General features: G+C 38.9%; 2 protein-coding genes across 4 annotated transcripts in view; both read right to left on the bottom strand.

The window, feature by feature from the left end:
- Nucleotides 1-4,817: 4,817 nt before the first annotated feature.
- Nucleotides 4,818-14,337, bottom strand: part of LOC131330644 (probable disease resistance protein At4g27220) — a 33,954-nt gene continuing 24,434 nt past the window's right edge. For 2 of the 3 annotated variants that reach the window (XR_009201165.1, XR_009201166.1), the window contains one exon: nt 4,818-4,963. The gene's annotated coding sequence lies outside the window, so the exon portion shown is untranslated. Of the gene's footprint in view, nt 5,192-14,337 lie in introns of all 3 variants that reach the window. The other variant, XM_058364295.1, reaches the window with a different exon arrangement.
- Nucleotides 6,685-12,650, bottom strand: LOC131328645 (probable disease resistance protein At4g27220). Its single transcript, XM_058361563.1, has 2 exons — nt 12,322-12,650; nt 6,685-8,784 (listed from the first exon to the last, which is right to left on the bottom strand). Exon 2 carries the CDS (start codon nt 7,843-7,845, stop codon nt 6,685-6,687), a length of 1,161 nt encoding a protein of 386 aa, XP_058217546.1. The 5' UTR covers nt 7,846-8,784; nt 12,322-12,650.

The following is a 14,337-nucleotide window of genomic DNA, read 5'->3' on the forward strand; positions in this document are numbered from 1 at the left end:
TCCGACTGCAGATAACCCTGCGGATATGCTCACCAAAGTGGTTGCAGGGATCAAGTTCCAACATTGCTTGGACTTGATCAACATCTCTCGAGCAGTGCGCGCCTAAGGGCGCAGAGGGGCAGTGTTGTGTGTTGGGGGCAACATCGGACCTTTGGAGAATTGTCGTCAAGGTGGAGATTGTTGACAATTGGCATCAATTCTCCACATGGGCTGCTGAGAGGTGCAGCCTTTGTTGAACCACATGGGCTGCTGAGAGGTGCAGCCTTTGTTGAAAATGGCATGACAGCCATTCTTTGAATGGCCTATAAATGGAGACCCTTTGGCTCAAAGTTTTGTATCAGAAATCAGAGAGAAGAGAGTGATACACGAGTAGATTGTGAGGCAATACTGTGTGAGTCTGAGTGATTGTTGTAATCCTCCTCCAGTAAATATAGTGAATCCGCTGCCCCTCCGTGGATGTACCCGATTATTGGGGAACCACGTAAATCCTTGTGTTTCTCTGTGTTGTGTGTTTGTGTTTGCTTGGTTTGACTCTGGTTTAGCACTACATAGTCTAGCTCGAGCTTGGCTCGAACTTGAGTCGTGCCTAAACAATCGAGCTTGAGCTTGGCTCTCTCAATTTCTGAGGTGGTCGAGCTCGGTTCGTTGTTTACACTAGCGTCTATTAACAAGCCGAGTCACTACAAACGAGCCAACCCGAATCTGGAGCTGCTCGCAAACATCGGTTTGTTTTCATTCCTGAAAGTAAACTTTGCCATTTCGTCGCTAAGCAATAAATTCAAAATAGATCTGATTTCTACCATATTGTACCTCTATCTACTGAACCCTAGCAAAACAACGGAGTCTAAACTCTAAAGTATGATCGAAGTAGATACTTAATTTCGTTTCGTTTTCCTCCTTCGTTTTCTCAGCAACCAAAAGAGATTGACGAAATCGATTGACGAAAAACGCGAGGGGTAGAAGCTTGGATTCAACTCACATGAAGACGAAGAATGCGCTGGGAGGACGCTTGGGGGCGCCGGAGTTGTACTTCTTGTTGGACGGCTTCTCCTTCTTCGCGCTCGCGACGGCCTTGCGTTTCTTCACCACTCTGTCGAACCGGAGAAGAGAAAGCAGTTAGCGTCGAACCGGCTGGAGAAAAAAAACACTTGGAGAAACGAGCAAACGGAAACAGATGCGTGAAGAACAACGAGAAGGAATTGAGTAGAGAGAGGAGGAGCGTAGAGTACTCGGTGTCTAGTTTCTTGTGGGCGATGGCGGCGGTTTTCAGTCCCTTCATTGCGATGAGAGAGAGAACTGTGAGTTTGAGGCTGTTTTGAAAGCGATGAAATGCGATTGAGGAGCGAGAGGGGTGTGGGAGTAGTTATGTATGGGGAAATGTGTTGGGGAATGAAATGGAAATCAAATGAAGTTGAAATTGGGATGCAGATTTTGTTTTTTTTTGGCGGGAGGGAATGAACCGTCGAGGTCGTGGGAGAACCTCGCGCTGTCACGTGATCTTGTGGTTGGGGGGTGTGGGGTAGTGGTGTGGGAAAGTAAACAAATTGGCTTCTCCAATTTTTTCAAAAAGGTGTTGGTAAATATCATAATTTTTTACTTTTTTTTATTCCTTCTATTGAAATGAATTAATAATTTATAAAAGTTTAGCGGGGAAATAACAAACGCGATTTTTTTTTTGAATGAAGACAAAACAAAAAAGTCGAGTACTAAAACTTTTTAGTTTAGTGAAAATAAGAGTTCTTGCTGTAAGCCCGCAATGAAAATTTGCAATTTAGCACGGAGATTCGTACTGGATGGGATGCAAGGAAATGGACGAAATGACTCGAAAATCAGCGGATTAGCCTAAAGAATCATAAGATTTTTCCTGAAATGGAATCACCTATGCTGTCCTGTTATGCTTTCGATACGGTGCATCTCGGCAAGTACTGGCCGATATGGAATGAGATTCGTAACATTGATTCCAAACTGCTGGGTTTTTCCGCGAAGGGACTGCTCAATCACATTTAACTTCCCTGCATTCTACTACTTGTGACTAGTGAGTTCACCCTAATTATTTTGGTATTTCTTTGTTTTGGTATTTTTGTCAGTCTTTTTTTGAAATTTTGTTGAGTTCACATATAATTTTGTGGTAATCATCCTTTTCGACGGAAGAAGTTTAAAAAGTAAAAAATTGTGACAAAAAGCAAAATAAGTTCACTAAGTACGAAAAAAATACCAGCTGTTAAAAAAATACCAAATAGCTGGTATTTTTTTGTCTATAGTGTCGTCTTATATATGATCTTTTTTTCAATTTTGGCTCACATTTTATACTTTTTTGATTCCTCTTAATAAGATGATCAACTAATCCCAAAAATTACGGGAAAAAAAACGCTAGACAAATTACGAAAAGGTAAATTTTAGATGGATAAATACTGAAGACAAAAAAAAATAGCGTGAACCCGGGCAAGCACAACAATAACTAGCAAAAACAACTAGCCAAAATCTCAAAATACACAATTTTAGCTGGGCATTTTCTTGTCAAAACTCCAACCATACCAGTTATTTTGACTATTTTTCCTCTAAATATTAGTACTTGTTTGAGTTGTTTCCGAACTAGTTTTTTTTCTTTATTTTTTGACTCACCAATAACCCATTTTCTGATTATTTCCTCATCAGAGCCACAGGAAGCAAGTGTGCTGGGGACTGAAATGGAAATGAAGTTGAAACTTGGATGCAAATCTTGTTGGGGGCCTTTTTGCTTTTGGCGCGAAGGAATGAACCGTGGTGTGAAACCACTCGCGCTGCGTGAATGAACTCGCTTTTTTAGTATTTTAGTACTAGCACGTGATCTTGTAGGGGGTGGTTTTGTAATTCAACAGCTGGTGTGAATTCTGAACTGTCGGGTGTTTTTTTGCCCGCGAGGGGACTGAGAGATCATCGAAATTGAATTAAGGCTCTGTTTGTTTCGATATAAAATGTTTTACAATGTAAAATTTCAGAAAATAAATTTCAAATTTTTATTTTTCAGTGTTTGATTCGCACTTGAAAATATTTTCAGAAATAAACAAAATAGTGTAGAGAGAGGGGGGGCTTAAATGGTGGAGAGATCAGAGAATATTAGAATTGAACGTGGGTCAGGACTGACGATCGAAGAAACTGAGCAGTGAGAATTGCAGTAGAAGGCAATAGGTTCTTTTCGAAAAATAACTTACGGAAGATTTAAGAATAAGCCATTTTCATCAAATTAATGAAAAATGTTTTCTTAATTTTTTACATAACCAAACACAGAAAAATAGGTAAAACATTTTGCAAAAAATATTTTACGCCCAATCAAATGGAGCCTAACTTCATAAAGGACAACACTAAAGAAAAAAACAGACAGCTGCTTCATATATTTTCGTCCTTAATTGACTGATTTTTTTGTTTTTTGTTGTAATTTTTTACTTTGTACGCTCTTCTCGTCAAGACAAATAACCAATCTTAGCTCTTTGTACTTTGAAAATACAGGTGGTAAGTCCTTGTTAGGTAAGCAAAAAAACAAGCTTCCAAGCAACTTTTTTTCTTTTTGTTTTTTAATCCAAAAATAAGCCTCAAAGGCTTTCATTAAAAACGAAAACAGCCCAAAGGGCAGAGGCTGAACAAGACCCGAGTTTGGAGCCCTAAGTTAGATAAAAACCTCAACAAACGGATTATCCATGGAAACCAGACCAAATAGACATCTCTCGAGTACATAAACCAAACCCTTAACGGGCAACAAACGATCCGCACAGGGATCAACTAATAACACCAAACCAGTGCACAACATATTAATACAATAAAAATTGACAAAACAACAGAGAGCCCGAGAACAACGTTGGACACAAACTTCAAATCTCACCAACGGACCAGAGGTTTCCGAGGGTGGCAAAAGGCCCAGATATGAAGTTGTGCGAGGAGGAGCAAAGAGGCTTAAGATTAACAGGCCAGAGACTGGCCGGTGGTGAGTGGCGTTCCAAGGTGTCGGCAGAGTGGGCGGCTGAAAGAGGAAGAACGGGCAGGCGGCGCGGCGATGAAGAGCGATGGGGCTGGGCGAGGCGGAGACGGCACATCAGGTGCAGAGCGGCAGCGAGCCGGAGGGAGGGCGAGTACGGAAGCAAGTGGATCTAGGGAAAGTGATGGAGGCGTCGGATCTGGGAGTAGTGAAGGTGGTGGTGCGGCTGCATCTGGTTTTGGGGAACGTGAGGGCGGCGGCAAAGATGGAGAGCGTGATAAAGGCGGCGGAGCTGGTTGGGTGAGGAGAAGAGGCGGCAAATCTGGCTGGAAGGAGGCGCGATTGGGTATGGTGGAAACAGAACATGGAAACAAAATCCAAAACAAGAGAAATCCTAATAAATAGGAGAAAAACCTCACTGAGAGGGGAGAGACTCACGGATGTCAGCCCCCCTCCCTCTTCTCTCTCTTTCTCGTTCTCTTTCTTCCAATCAACCTTATTCGAGTGACTATATTGATTTGTATTAGTCCATAAGAAATTCGTGAGCAACTTTTCAATGTGCAACACAGTAACTGAATACTTTTTTTATGACAAGATATCTAGCTCAACTTGCGTGCATTTCGATTAATTTCGGGATCCAGAAGGGAACAATTAGGCAACTACTTTAGTAACCTTAAGGTTTGGTATGTTTTCGCATCTGTGAAATTTGAACATGCGACAGTGAAACTAACTTTGGAAACGTATGCTTTTGTTTCCAAGCACTTGATATTTTGCAGTTCAAGCACCCAATCAATTATGTGGAGTAATAATTTCGGATGGATAATTGTCCACACAGTACGTAACACAATGGCGTCTTAGAAATATCTAGTATTTGAATCCCAACATATACCGTAACGGTATAGTGACACAAGTTTAATTGAGTTCCGTTCTGCCAGTAGGGAGCACAATGGACTCTTAGAAATATGGACACTCACAAGTGTTTGCATAATTAAACAAACAAATACACACTGAAGACTGAAGAGTTTTACCCAAATGAAAAAAAATCACACAGAAGAAAACACAGAGCAAATCAATACAGTTTTACAGGTCATATTGCCTTAATTACACACAAGAGCACACACTATTCGACATTTACTAACTGAATGGATGATTTGGCACATTATCGGACGGAACCTTCATTGATGATGAACTTCCACGGAGGCGAAACAAACATGGTTGGGGTAGAGCACAATATTGAATCACCTATAGGCAAATATGGGCAACTACATGGATCAAGATTTATGCAGAGGAACCAATAAAAGCTATTTGTCCATATTGATACTCGAACAGATTGGTTCCAAATATTTAGAACTAGAAATGATGTTATTGCTCCTAAAAATGTAATTTTAGATGAATAGCATGGGAAATAATACTGCCTTTTTGGGATTAATGTCTATCTTGGAAAAAATACTTTTAATTAATTCTATATTTAACCCGTATTGTTACATGTTCATTCAGTTTGATGTTCAACAAAATAAGGGAAGTGCTTTCCGATTCTATTGCAATTTGCACAGCTAGCTAAAATTACAAAAGTGGATTACTGGTGTGCAATGTGCATTATAAAGTAAGTCAACATATATAACCAAACCAAACAAAACTGAGCTTTAAAACCCAATTAAATGAAATCCAATCCAAGAAACATGGACACGTCTACCGGCCTCATGTATTGTGTCGGATACGAACACAACAAAGACAAGACACTCTCCGGACACGTGTCGGAATTGCCTAAATACTTGTCCATTTATTTTATTGCTATATCTTTTACTCTTACATATTGTGGATACTCGTAGGACACGTTGGCGACACTTTTAGAACATGCCAAGGAGAGTGAAAATTTTCGTGGATTATATATGCATCTAGACTTATATGGAGACCAGAGGTGACAATCTCAACCGATATTTTTTAACCCACCCAAATCCGCCCACTTATAATTCAACCCAACCCGCCCATATTCCACAACCCATGGTTACATGGGTTTAGTTGGGTTAAAAAATGGGTTGGAATGAAAAAAGACCCAGACAACAAAGCCCCCTCCTTACTTCACGTGACGTGTCCATTCCAACTAAAACCCTTTTATGCATACAAACTTGGACCTACTAATTACGTAACAATGTACAAATATGAAACAGGGAAAAAAACAGGAAAAATTTTCATTTTGTAGAAAAACGCTGCAGTAGTAGCCTTCTAGTAATACTTAGTTATTTTTTTTGCGTAGCTACAATCCCAAAGAGCTGATTCTTTCAACTCGATGGGTTGAATTAGAAATGAGGTCGAAGGTTGTTGATTTGGTGTGAACTACTTTGTTAATTAGCAATTAATAATCTCTTGGAAAACTGTTGCGATTTGAGTAGTTAAAATAGAAGAACATATCGATGAGAATATTGAGCAATGCTCTTCGACCATATTCAATATTCAACCCATACTGGGTGAAATAGGGAAAAAGAAAAAAAGAAAAAAGAAAAAAAGAAGAGGAATCGGGTCGGGTCGGGCAGAGTTGGGCATGACTTGACCCATATTCAACCCCGATCCGTTCCAACCCGCATATAATTAACCCGTATTCAACCTGCGATCCGTTTCAATCCGTCCAAATCTGCCCATTTGCCATCTCTAATGCATGGACCGTTTATTTGTATCTTGATAGTATTGTTCTTGATTGGATAGAAAAAATGTTTTCAACTTTTATATCATAAAATACCTCAAGAATACGAATACATTTTCCATTCGACGAGTACCCGATGTGTCTGTGTCCTAATTTTTGAAGAAACAATCCCTCCGCATATTCTGTCATATTCCTCCATCCTTGTTAAATTAGATAGGACATTTGGTGGAATTACTCTGAGTTTCACATCCTCATTATTTCCCAAATCTAGCAACTTCAAACAAGTTAACTGTCTAATCTCTGGTGCTAGCTTGTCAATCCCATCAAGGCGAAGTATTTCGAGGCTCTTTAACTCCCCCAATAGAGATATGTTTCTAATTCGATTTGGGAGAAATAACATCCGCAACTTAACCAACTTTGAAAGTGAGAGTGGGAGGCTTTCAATAGCCGTGCCGCTCAGATCGAGGACTTCGAGATTGGTCTCCATCCCATTGAAAAAGCTGTCCGGAAGTGAGGAATCCTTGCTTCTCAACACCAACGTATGGAATTCTTTACATCCCAACTCTCTTGGAATCTCATGAAAATATTCAGACATCAATGAGATTACCGAATAGCCTTCATATGTGCCTCCCTCTGGCCACATTTTGAGATCATGTTGCACTAGATATTGCTTCTCATCTTTCCCTATTGATATAGCAACATCTCGTATTACATCATGCATTTTGACTGTGTTGTCATCCTCGCCGTCTAACAGCAAACAAGATGCCTTGAGGCATGTAACCAATGTAAGTACTCTGTTTCTTACGTCTTCAAGTGGGGTACTGTGAATTGCACCAAGCAACCTCATCCCAGAGCTATATCTCACCAAATCGTCAATTGAAATCTCAGCATCTTCTGGAAATAGAGAGCAAAGCAGGAAGCATGAACGTGCATCCCTAGGTTCTAGATGATCGTAGCTGAATTTCAAGGAAGAGAACAAATTTGGGTCTATGTCTACGATCTGGTTAAAATTACAGCTTTTCAGTTGCGTGAGTGCATCTTGCCATGCGTAGCTCTCTTTACCTTTCAATGCTTTTGCAACGGCAAGAATAGCAACGGGCAAGCCTGCACATTCGTCACACACTGCTTTTTCTACAGAAGACATTTCTTCCTCAGAGTTGACTGAAATTTCTGCTGTCTTCATAAATAGGGTCCGTGCTTCCTTCTCTTTTAAAATTGGGATTAAAAACACTCTGGTCGATGCTTTTGGTGTTATCATTTGGAAAGGGTTCTTCCGGGATGTTACCAGAACTTTGCAGCAACCCTCCTTGTTTCCGTGGTCTGTTGCGGTAGGAATTCCAATTTCCTCCAAGTCAAGTGGATTCCAAACGTCGTCCAGTATGACAAGGTTCTTCTTCCCATTATGCAGTCTAGTCAAAGTCTATCTTCTCTTCCGTGGTCATCCAGATTTAGTCCCAATTGTGCTGCAAGCTCTCCTTGAACCTTTTTAATATCTAGATTTCGGGAGACAACTGCAATAGCCACATCATCAAAAAGCCCATCTCTCTTCACTTGACTGCGAACCTCTTTCACCATTCTCGTCTTGCCAACGCCACCTGCTCCATGCACGCCAATCATCTTAATTGTAGGATCCTTTAGCACCTCCAATATCCTCTTAAAGATCTCTTGTCTTGAATCAAAATCGTCGTGATTTGTGAGAGGGGACACTGGTGTAGGTGCCGGGTATGACATTGACAATACTGGCCGAAACATGGTGCCACGGCCTTTGAGACTAATAACACCAGCTGTCTTCCGTTCGGACTCCTTGCCTAGACGGTAACGCCACTTTAGATTCGGACACACAAAATTGAGACATTTAGTGTTTGATCTTTCTCTGTTTGCTAGAAATGTGGCGACTTCATCTAGCATCTCCTCTGCATCCTTTTGCCACTTTACAACATCAGGCTTGATGACTTGTGCGTTGCGTAGGTCTCTCTCCGCACCATTATTGATACTTCCCAGCACAACTTCAAGTCCTCTGGTCTCGGCTTCTAGATTTTGAACGTTATCATTGTAGTGACATAGATAGCCTATGTGACGGAAACACTTTGTGATGGCTACTTCTGTGATTTTACCCACAATCTGGTCCACAACATTCATTTTATCTCGATCTCTTCTTTCTTTGTTCCTTTTCTTGCAGTTTCTCGTCTTCAATTTGCTGAAAAAGGAGGGTATGCATCATTAGTATGAGAACTTGTATCTCTAGGTAGTATATAAACGTACTTAAATCTCTTTTATCTAGAAAATCTAAAATTCCAAGTGGCACCCTCTTATATATCCCTTCTCCTCTCCCTCCCATTCTATTCATTCATCTCTTAGAACGGAAAGCCAAATAGAGAAAAAATGGGTGAGCTGTGAGATTCAAAAAGTATATCAACACGATAAGCTATGAGATTCCTTGGTGCTCTTCTCCGTTGTCTTCTGCAGGGCCTAGTTTTTGTTGTTTTTTTTTGGGTTTGATTTTGTTTCTAAGCTGTCTTCCTGCTTGTTGGTGGAGGTGTTCTCTTTTCCTAGTTTCCTTTTGGGGGTTGTGTTGGTGCCGTTTTCCTTTTAGGTGTTGGCGTGTCGGGGTTGTTTCTTTTCTTTTGTTGGCTTCTTGCCAACGTCTCTTTTGGGTCTCGGGTAGCTCTTGTTTGCCCTTATTTCCCTTAATCTTTGTTTCCTTTTCAGAGGTTAATAAAATTCTTTTGCCAAGGAAATTTTTTTTTTCTTTCTTTAAAAGAGAACTCAGGACTTGTTCTAGAAAAGCTTGATTCGTGTTGTGGCATGTGGTTGTGTCGTGTGTGTGAGGTGAGAGACAAAAAATTGGATGACAAGATGAATAATTGAATTCTGTAGGTTAAGGGGAAAAGGGAAATGCTATGAACTGGTACCAAAGCACTAACTTAATTAATTTTGGAGTTGGATTCTTTACTAATATTATCAGTATATTATGTGTTTAGGGGTAAGTAATGTGGAGCGAACTGCCGTGTTCTAAGTTAGACGCTAATTTTTGGTGAGTAACGCATACCTTAATTACATGCATTTTCTAATTTTTTTTGGAATAAAATGCCATTGCTTAATTTTGCTGAAAAGTGTGATATTCGAGCCTCTCACTTGGTTTAATTGATGTTGATAAGTGGGAGTACATGTGATGGCTTGTACATAAACTCTATGTGTTACTGTAAAAAATTAGACCATGGTAATATATTTTGAAAACTTGAATCTTCTTTGTTACCGGTACATGCTTGTGATGATACAGTTCTTTTGAACGGTGTCATGAGCACTTGGGGACATTTAAGGTTCCAAACTAGCAGGATTAGAGCTGGATTTTCAGTGCATTACTTTTGGTGCCTGCAGAGTTGGTTTGTATGTATGGACTTGGTAAAAATTTGTAGGAGTTCCATTAATTTTTACTCTGAACGAATGAGCGAAAATATTTACACGAGCGCATACACCAGACTTCGATCATTCCGGTCCTCGAATATGTTCCCCAAGAGTTTATTCAATTCCGACTTAGGGAAGGAAAACGTAGGAATTACTTGCAGAATTTGATCGCAAAATTCATTAGTAAAACTCATTATTTTTTAGTCGATTTTTCCAGTAAGAAGACCAACCAACAAAACCGACTATAAATCCAAAGAGCGCGTGCGGCCATTTCGAAGGAACGCTTGTCGAAATTGGATCTGTAGAATGGTCATTCGATCTGCTCGGGTCAGATGATGGATTAGCATGAAACCCGACCAGATCCGGCCTGAGCTCACCCATCGCACTAGCGGGAGCTCAGTTCACGGTAAGAAGAAAAAGTTGAGGGTGTTTTGGCAATACACAAGCTAGGATGAATCCTTAAGAGGAAATTAAATTAGGGGAGCGTGTCCTTGTTGCGTAACAAGGACTCAAACACAAACCGGCCCCTAAAAGCCCCTTGTTAAAATACAAGATTAGCCTTGGAACATCTTCAGTGGATCCTTACTCTTTTTCTCACTTAAACTTAAATTAAACTTGATTAAAACTCCCCTAAACTCCCCTTGTTAAAATACAAGATTGTCCTTGTTGCAGTACGGGCTCGTTTGGATGCAGGATAAGGATTGAAAAATATTATTTATGAAGGGGAAATAAAATAGTAAGGGGTATTGGTTAATAAAGAATGACCCACATTGATGTGATGTTTATGAAGAGAGGATTAAATAGTAGTTGATTTGGATAAGGTATTAAAAATGGAGGGATAAAATAGTACTTGGTTTGGATGAAGGATAAAATGGGAAGGATAAAAATGGGGGGATAAAGTTGTTTTGTAGTTAAAATGGAGGAGAATGAGTATTATTTCGGCCTTATCCAGGGGTATTAACTAATAACACCCCAAAATCCATCAATAAATAATCCCCCCACAGGGGTATTAGCCGGTACAAGAGGTAGCCGGTACAAGAGGAGAAGGGGAAAACCTAATACCCCTGCGTTTTTTGGTTGCCAAACTAGGTGATAAACCTGGGCCTACGGTCTTAGGAGAGGGGAAACTAATACCCCTTCTCAATATCCCATTCAAACGAGCCCCGCTATTAGTATAGCAGGAGGACGTACTTTTGTGAGGAAGGCCGTGAATGTGACAAGTGGTACGAATTGATTGGCCAATACAATTGTAAAAAAAGAAATGAAAAAATCGTTTTCGTTAATGAACTCTTCATTTGGTGATAATTTTTCAGAGTATGGAAAATATTCAAAAGAAGCTTATAAATTGAGGCATGATTTGGGAAGGAATTATGTGTAGTAGTATATCATACCTATCAGAAACGTCTCTCGTGGAAAGCTAAAAATCACTTTGCTCCTAAATGTAATAAATGATGATTTGTTCGTATTTTTTATTCCTAAATAAATGAGCTGCCATTTTTTAAAAAAATAAAAATTTCAGCAGTCATTAAAGTCTTACCAAATACTCCCGTTTTGAAAAGCAAAACCCAAAAAAAGTCTACTTTGTTTTCATCTCCTGCACTGTTGCTTCAAGTCAAAAAATTTGAAATTCTCTGTCAAATGAAATTTCTCCTCCTAATTATATTTTATTATCATCAACTGTCGTTTAGATAGATTTATTTCATGCATATACAGATCCCTTTTGTCGTTTAGATAGATTTATTTCATGCATATACAGATCCCTTTATTGTTCTTAAAGTTCTAATAAAACTATACTAGATTCAAATATGAGGCAAAATTTATCTATTTACCTTAAATATATCCATGCAAATTAAATAGATAGACAAGGATCGATTTTAAGTGTTTGACAGAAATTTATTCAAAAATTACTCCATCCATCCCATTTTAGTATTCTCCTACAAAAATACGTGTAATTTTTAAATAAAAAATAAAGCACTTTAGTTCATAATTTAAAAATTTTTTTTTTACAAAAAATTAAAGAACTAGTCGTGATCTTTCATTTGGTTTGAAGAAATTTGGAATATTGTGTATAAAAGTGAGTTATTTTTTATTAGAAAATTGAACGTTTTTCGTTGGGGACTATCATTTCGGGTTGGTATTTCTAAAAACCAGCCAGTGAATCCAAAGAAACAAAAATGTTTATGACACGGGAGACAAAAGTGGAATATCTGCAGCTTATAACAGGAAAAGAATGCACTAAAACTTACAAAAAAAAATTACACTAACATAATTTTTTTTAAAAAAAGTAACAGTACTTTTGATCATTCGGGTATCATGGCTTACGGCGTACCTCTTTTCTTATACGTCACTAAGCGAAATGATGAAGATGTCGCCAGAAACCCAGTCTCTGTGTTGCTAGATGATTAGAAGGCCAGCCGGGAATCAAATTAAAGAGAATAGCGGGATATGGCAATTCTAGGGTGTTGCTAGATAATTAGAAGACCGGCCGGGCATTTCAAAAATTCCAGAAATGCATTTCAAAAAAAAAAAAAACAGAAGGCCGGCCGGGACTCAAAAGAAAATTGTGGGATATGGCAATTCCAGGAGAGAGAGAGAGAGAGAGAGAGAGAGAGAGAGAGAGAGAGAGAGTTGATTTTATTTGCATTTTGTAAATGAGGTACCGACGTGTATTGGTATTATTGATCAGTATATACCTTCGAGTAAGACCGATGTTTTTTTTTTTTTTTATTCGCTTTACTGTTACCAATTCTGAACAAAATACTAAAAGTACGAAAATTATTTAATCCCGGAGTATATGAACAGTATACTCCATCCTCTCAAATAACATGTGGGGCCCATATAGGAGACACATGTGGGACCCACATGTTATGTGAGAGAAGAAAGTATACTGTTCATATACTTCGGAAGTATTGAATAATTACTCCTAAAATAAGGGCAAAGAAGCCCAGCTAGATTTTCGTAACATGGCTACTGAAAGGAAAGTATTTCTATTTAGTCTTGAGGGAAGAATTATTTAGTACCCTTGGCCTGGTTCTTTCCTACCACACATTAGTACGGGATCCAAGATAGTATTGACTTCATATGTGTTGAAGAATGTATGGGGTGTGGTGGTGTCCAGAAGCACTGAATAATATCTATCTCGAATCGAGATTGCTTGATTGATCATAAAGTGAGAAATCTATTCAAAGTCACAAAAATGGAATTATGTTTATTGGAAAGCTTAGGCTGAATGTAAAATGGCCCGAAGACATCTTCCTCTTTTTTTTCGACTGTGATCCACTAACCACTACCCAATTATTTACCTTTTTTTTTAATCTTTTCAGTGCTGTGTGACATAGAACACATAAAAGCCAAAGGAAAGAGCCAATTAGCACCAACTCCAGACAAGAAAATAAAAGCAGGATAGACTATGGGAGCAATGCATCAAATGGTCCAATTTTGGGTCCATAAAAAATAATGCACTGAAGAAAACCAAACCAGATTTGTAAAAGCATACAAAAGAAAAGTCTAGGTAGGCTGAATTGTGATCTAATTAACCACTACCCAGTTATATTATATACCTTTTCTTTTTCTTTTTACTTGAAAGTTGTGGCGAACTTACCTCTACCAAATCATTTACATTTTCTTAATTTTTTAATGTTGTGAGACGGTATTTTTCGTCAGTCGTGATATATATATAAAATAGTCTGCATGAAAGCCGAAAGAGACGATTAATCCAAACAATAACTTAATGCAGATCAATATATCAATGCATCAAAATGGTGGTGGCGGGCTCTCCACACAAGTGTTTGTGTCATTGTGTGGAGACCATCACACTTGTGTCTATGAAATAAAAAATACGGTGTCAAAATACGGTATCAGTAGCATTGTTCTTTTGTAAATGCATATAAAGCAATGGGCTTTATGCTTGAAATGAAATCTTGTGGGCTCCCCGACCGGCGCGCTTGAGAGTCGTCATCCGGATTTTTGAGATGGATGATTCGAGAAACCGAGGGTTTGATTTGTAAAGAAGGCTTTTGGCCTCGCGAAAACGTTGAGATTTTGGATTCAGGAGCCAAGTTACGAATGAATAAGGTTTTGTTGAAAAAACATCCCATTCGCTTGGTAAAAACCGGTCTCTACCTAACATTTTCAAAGGGGAAATTTTTTGAATATAATTTGGAAGACTAAACTCTTAGAAAACAAATAAGGGAGATGGATATGGGATTGAATATATCGCTTTGGCGTGCCCATGGTGCTCATTGTACAGTAGATGGCAAATGAATGATATGCAAAAATGAAATGACAATACAACAACAGTCTGCCTCATTCACAAACAACACTGCCCGGTGTAACAAGATACCTC

The sequence above is a fragment of the Rhododendron vialii genome, chromosome 6a, assembly GCF_030253575.1.
Source record: "Rhododendron vialii isolate Sample 1 chromosome 6a, ASM3025357v1".
Taxonomy (NCBI): domain Eukaryota; kingdom Viridiplantae; phylum Streptophyta; class Magnoliopsida; order Ericales; family Ericaceae; genus Rhododendron; species Rhododendron vialii.

Coding starts and splice junctions, on each gene's coding strand:
- LOC131328645 (XM_058361563.1), bottom strand. CDS start 7,845: ATGATAACACCAAAAGCATCGACCAGAGTGTTTTTAATCCCAATTTTA.